Source organism: Daktulosphaira vitifoliae, unplaced genomic scaffold, assembly GCF_025091365.1.
Source record: "Daktulosphaira vitifoliae isolate Bord-2020 unplaced genomic scaffold, ASM2509136v1 Scaffold_2, whole genome shotgun sequence".
Classification (NCBI taxonomy): domain Eukaryota; kingdom Metazoa; phylum Arthropoda; class Insecta; order Hemiptera; family Phylloxeridae; genus Daktulosphaira; species Daktulosphaira vitifoliae.
In genome coordinates this window covers 40233101-40239188 of record NW_026099573.1, presented here as the reverse complement: position 1 = coordinate 40239188, position 6088 = coordinate 40233101, and the positions used below count along the sequence as shown (strand labels likewise).

Sequence of the window (6088 nt, the reverse complement as noted above, 5' to 3'; positions counted from 1 at the left end):
AGTTTTTATCTTCTTCTTTGTCTTCAGGAACTTCTATGTCATAATCTAGTGCTTTTGAAATTTTTTTCCTCACTTCTTTTGTTACATTATCAACTTTTCTTTTGTAATACGACCCCTTACTATGTGATGTCAAAGTATGAAGCTTAATTGGTATTAAACCCAAATCGTCTAATGTTGCATTTGTTTGTGAGAGAGAAACATTTCTAGAATCTAATGAATCTAATTCAGTCATAAGTTTGTCATCCGATTTACGATTCGTATTCTCAATGATTTTGATTTTTTCTTCACAAAAGTTTCAACATGTAGAACATATCTTTTGTACAGTTTTGATGTGAATATTTTTTTCAATCAGTTGTTTTGAGAAACTTAAAGATACACTTTTTAATGATTTCTTTATTGGCTTTTTGTGTTTTTTTAAGGGATCTACACAGATTGTTTGATATCTTTCAAACACATTAAGAAAGTAGTAGCTGTGATGGGAACAAATATTTTTGAATTCGCTCAAATTAATTTCAGATCTTAGATGAACTAAATCTTTATCTTTCTCACTTAATTCTGATACACACTGTATCTTTTTTGAAGGTTTATACGTTGTCTGAAAACAGTCTGATTGTTTAAAGTACCCAATACTACTTGTTTGAGTATCTGTCATCCTGTTTTGTACTATTCAGAGTTTTTGCTAAAAAAAAATAATTATATTCTTTGCATAATTTTCTAAACTAATAGAAACAAAAGGTCATTTAGCTTAAAATTAAATTATATATATTGTAATATATAAAATTAGGGAGCCAGTAGTAAAAACAGTGAAGTAATTTTACCTTATTATGTCTTCCGGCCTATGCATGTACGCTGTAGATTCCCAGCTACCAGGACAGAACTTAAGATTAGCACCGTCTCACAGTGTTCCAGAAAGTTGATTTAGGGGGACAAAATTATTTAAGTATAAAATTATTTTGTATACAACTTATTTTGATACTTACTTCAATATTAGGTTCAGATTTTACATTGTACATTCATAAAATCAAATAAAATCAAAAAAAAATTTAATCAATTTAAAAAAAAAAAAATTGATTTCCGAATATATGAATTATTTAATAAATTTAATTTTAAAAATTAAAAATATTACTATTTAAATTTCGTAAATGTTTCAAACTGTAAAAATATATACATAAATATGATATAATTAACATGTGAAAAGTTCACTCTATAGATCTGTATCACTGGAACTGACACTATCCTCTTCTAATCCATCTTCTCCATCATTTTCATCATCATCGTCAGATGGTTCGTAATTTTCTTCTTCTATTTCAGTATCTGGTAAAATTAGTAATGACATTACATCGTCTGTTAGCTCACGTATTGGTTTTTTTGGTAATTTTCTTATAGAAGATAAATATGGGTCAGAGGCTACTAATAGCATATGTATTAGGTCTTCATTTGTATTATAACGTGTATTTTTGCGAGTATGGTGTTCTCTGAACTTTTTGTATTCTTTATTGTTCGCTTCTGCTGCTTCTTCAGATAACTGTCCTTTATATAAAAAATAAAATTGTTTGTATTATAATCTTTTAAAATAACTAAAGATTTTATACTTTACCTATAGGGAGGAGTGCTGCATTTATTACATCAGCTCCGTGTATAAGAATTTTATGTACACTACTAGGCATGTTGTACCAAGGATAAAGAGAAATAAATAATTTTGCTGTATCTGCAGTATACATTTTAAATTCTGGTACATTGACTTCGTGACCACTTGACATAGCAAATAAGATATTTCCGAATCGTTGAATTAGATTTTTATCAACACCCGTAATATTTGCACTTTTATCACAATTTTTAAAAAACCGACGAGCAGTGTTTCCGTCATTTGACGTTCCCTTACCTGTATTTAAAATATAAAGAGTCATTTTTTAAGATCATTATTATAAAATTATTATACAAATCTATCGGTAGGTTACCTTCCAAAACAACATCAATTAATAGCCCGGTTTCAGTTCGAAATCTGTTTTGTATCATACTTTTTCTTTCAGAAAACTTAACTTTATTTTCGACCGATCTCACCTGCAAATCATTTTATTATTATTATTATTATTATTATTATTTACATTTTATCATCAGTATTATTATTTTTTTATTTATCTCCGTACCTGCCATGTTTTAAATTCTAATCTGTATGCAATATGTAATATACATTCTAAAAATCGAATGTATGCATGTAGGGTAGATAGTCCAAAAGAAAATGTTTCTGGGTCAACGGAAAATTTATCCATGTTTTCAAGTCTATTCATATGTATGGGAGTACAGCCACATATGAAACATGTTTGGCTTGATGTTTTTGTTACAGAATTTGCTACCTAAAATTGTAATTATGATAAATATGAGCTGGTATTTTAAATAAAAGTTATTTAAAAAAATTTACTTTTCCATCAATCATTGAAAAAATCATTGTATGTTTAATTTTGATTTCTTGTGTACCATGCATGTAAATAGTGGGATGTAAATTAAGAATTTCAGATTTTACTGCTTCTACTTCTTCTTGTGTACTTATAACGGATTCTTTTTTGAATTCAAACTTAATCGGCCGACAAAACCTTGTAGAAGAATATCTTGGATTTTTCCATATAATATGTTTATCTCCACATTCATCCGTAAACCGTAATTGTAATGGCACCATTGAAAACATGAATAGATCATAATCAGTTGTAGTTGATGATTCACTAAATTTTTGTTTATATTGCGAATGGCCACTACTACCATCACAACCCCATTTACATATAAGTTCAATATTATCAAAGATATTTACGGGAATATTTATGTTAGAAATTTTTAAGATTCGAATTACTGTGTGATCTAATAAGTCCTGCAAAGGCACTTCACATGATGTTTCAGTAATGTGGATATTTTTTGGATAGCAATTTTTTTTTGCATTTAATACGTGGTCATACGGTGCAAAAATATTCGCTTTTTTTTCTTTTGCCGCTAATCGAATATTTTTATATTGTTTTACACTCATTTTGTTGTCGATTAAAATGGCCAAACTTTCTTCTGCTGTATATTTTTCGATTTTTTTTTCAGTTTTATAAGAATTTTTTACCCTGCGTATGGTGTTTGGTGATGATGCAATAGCTCCTTTAATTATATTAGCAGCTGTTCTTTTTCCGGACATATGAAGTCTTGTACAAGTTGCATATGACAATTCTGGAGTAGTGCTTCCGGTAGCCAAATTTTTAGTTTTTCTTCTCTTAGTACGTTCACAACTTTCCGAAAATAGTTTTTTTGGACGGCCCCGACCAGTACTAGTAGATGGTTGTTGTACACTTTCTCTAGTCTCAATTTCTCCAAATATATTAAAATTTAATGAAAGCCAGATTTTGTTTTTTAACTGAAAAGTTTTTAAATTTCTACCTGCACTACTCCACTTTTTAATAAGGGTGGTAATAAAACCTTTTATTCTTTGTTTTAATGCTACATTAAACGCATGCTCCATCGTGACCCATTTATCACCAATGATCTCACGGATGTATAAAAAAATTGCTTCCTGACAATCGGTTGAATTCGAAATTGTTATTTTTTTATTTCTCAACATTTCAAAAATATTTTGGTTTTTAATTAAAATATTATTATCTAAAACAAGGTAAAATGTATTATATGTTAAATGTTTTATTTAAAGTAAAATATTTTTGTGGTTTGTTTTATTTATTTTAAAATTCAATTTTTCTCCAATTTATGTACAAAAACAATGTTAATATAGGCTCTAAAATGATAAACCGCAAATTACCGCAAAAAAACTAAATAATTTCTTTAAGAGGACATATAAAGCTATAATAAAATACTAATACATAACCTCTACTATGATCTACTTATTTTTCATACCTTTTAATATAAAAAAAAAAAAAATTATCTAATATTTTCATATATAATAACTTTAATTATACAAGTAAAAACTAGCTTAAAATAAAGAATACAAAATATACATACCTTCCATGACTGTATAAATTTGTTTGAAGAAAAATATTTCATACAATTTTATTCAATGGACAGTATGAACTAAATAATACACTATACACAAGAACAATTTAGCTTGTTATTTAAAGCCTTATCATAGACCGTTAGGTTATTCTGTACACTGCATGGTGTGGGCTACGGGTTTCAAAACCCATATTATCTAATCAATAGCTTACTATCTTTCAATTAAATGCTATTTTAAGTTTAATAAGTGACACAAAAAAATTTAATTTTGTCCCCCTAAATCAACTTTCTGGAACACTGTGCGTCTATTAAATCATGGAGAAGTTTATGATGACTAATAAACGCTGCGACCCGTTCCACGCAGCGACGAAAGGTTGCTACCACATTTGCTCGGAAGAGACGGAATGTTTCACGTACCGTCGACACCTGTGATAGTTCAAGCTTAGTCAATCATTCAAACCGATTTTTAGGGACAAATCGTTCGAATTCAGGCATCCCCAGATGACAATCGCGTTGTCTGCAAACGCTAGAGCAATCTGGCTCAGGTTCATATGTTACATTTATTATTTGAAATTCTTCTTTGATGTAGTTTATTTTATCTTTTATAGTGTCATATTTGTCAACGAAAAAAAAAAATGGTTTGAAGTTGCTTTTTTACTTGTGATGAGGTCGTATTTGTGAACTACATTTTGATATTGTATGTAATCATAAAATTCATCTGAACTGTCTGGAAAATCTTATCGTTTTTGTTAAAATTTTAAATGATATTTGATTCTAAGTTGTATTTGTTTAAAGGCTCTAAGTCAGTGTCTGTTATATTATGATCCTTTATTAATACATAATAAATTATATTATTCCAATAATGGGTGTGTAATTTTTCATAATCTGCAGTTAAACTTCTGTTGTATAATATTTTAATTCGTTTTATTTTTGGAATCTATCGTAATTGTGTTTTGACTATTGTTGAATTTTGAAATAATAAATTTTGTAATGATATCTTAAATGCCTTTCCGCATCTATCATTGAATAATATATTAATTCGTCGATTAGCCATATGATATTTTTGTTTGTAAAATACTCTATAGCACGTTTGAATTGGTCAAATCTCCTGTTCTATAATGTAATGATTTGTTTGAAGAAACCATTTTTTATAAGTGCAATTGACACATAATTGTCCTATAGGATACATAATGTGTAGGTGTATTAAAAACAGTGTGTCGATATGATATTAGGACTTTTATTCTTCGCAAAAGTGATAAATTCTTTAATAGAACCAATTATAGAAGGAGCACCATCGGTACAGATTCCTACACATTGGTTCCATGTTAGATTAGATTTATATAAATATGATGAAATAGAGTCAAAAACATTCTGTCCTGTTGTGCGTTCTGTAAGTTGTCTGCAGCATAAAAATTGATTCAATATTTTGTTTTCATTAATGAATCAAACAAATCCTAGTACGTGAGCTACACCACTGATATCAGTCGACTCATCAATTTATAAAGCATAATATGATTTAGAAAGTTTATTAAAAACTGTTTTCTCAATATCATCTGACATATGTATAATTCTATTTTTTATTGTGTCGTCTGAATGCGGAATTTTCATAATTTCATTTTTTGCGTCATCGTCAAAACATAATTTGAACTATTTCTGAACATGCTGGCGAAATTAGGCTCTCTGCTGTGGAGTGTGGTTTTAAATTTTTAACAATTATTTTGGCAACTTTATACGATGCGATTTGTGCTTTATTTGGTCATGTTATTTTTTTTTTAATTTTTTTTTTTTGAACAATTTGATTTTTTAACAATCTTTCAAAATAATTCTTATCCTTGGACTGGAGATTAGCATGTTTAGATGTAAAATGGCGTTTTAATTTTGCTGGTACCTTTGCACTATTGCAGATTTTTTCTCCACAAACCACACAAAGAGGTATTTGACACTCATTTTCAACAATGTAAGTAAATCGGATATTTAAATAATCAATGCAATATTGTCTATTGACTTTTCTTATTTTATTCTCCCTCTTACAAATATTTATATCATTTTTAATATTGCTTGTAGTTACGTTGGTATTATTAGCGCTTGAATCATATTTTAGTTTTATAAATTTATCCAT

At 28.3% G+C, this 6088-nt stretch overlaps 2 protein-coding genes across 2 annotated transcripts; both read right to left on the bottom strand.

Annotated features, from left to right (window-relative positions):
- Window positions 1-295: 295 nt before the first annotated feature.
- On the bottom strand, window positions 296-652 carry LOC126898251 (ARL14 effector protein-like). The gene has a single exon (XM_050672190.1). The coding sequence runs from the start codon at window positions 650-652 to the stop codon at window positions 296-298; it is 357 nt and encodes a 118-aa protein (XP_050528147.1).
- A 425-nt stretch (window positions 653-1077) lies between these two features.
- On the bottom strand, window positions 1078-3551 carry LOC126899604 (uncharacterized). Its single transcript, XM_050674650.1, has 5 exons — window positions 2420-3551; window positions 2148-2354; window positions 1959-2061; window positions 1598-1882; window positions 1078-1530 (listed from the first exon to the last, which is right to left on the bottom strand). The coding sequence occupies exons 1-5, from the start codon at window positions 3485-3487 to the stop codon at window positions 1205-1207; spliced, it is 1989 nt and encodes a 662-aa protein (XP_050530607.1). The 5' UTR covers window positions 3488-3551; the 3' UTR covers window positions 1078-1204.
- Window positions 3552-6088: the final 2537 nt, after the last annotated feature.

What these genes read in the sequence shown, in the direction of transcription:
- LOC126898251 (XM_050672190.1), bottom strand. Translation starts at nt 652, where the DNA reads ATGACAGATACTCAAACAAGTAGTATTGGGTACTTTAAACAATCAGAC.
- LOC126899604 (XM_050674650.1), bottom strand. Translation starts at nt 3,487, where the DNA reads ATGGAGCATGCGTTTAATGTAGCATTAAAACAAAGAATAAAAGGTTTT. An exon ending in TAGAATTTAAAACATGGCAG is followed by an intron (nt 2,062 to 2,147) that starts GTACGGAGATAA and finishes AATGATTTGCAG; the next exon opens with GTGAGATCGGTCGAAAATAA. An exon ending in AATTGATGTTGTTTTGGAAG is followed by an intron (nt 1,883 to 1,958) that starts GTAACCTACCGA and finishes TTTTAAATACAG; the next exon opens with GTAAGGGAACGTCAAATGAC.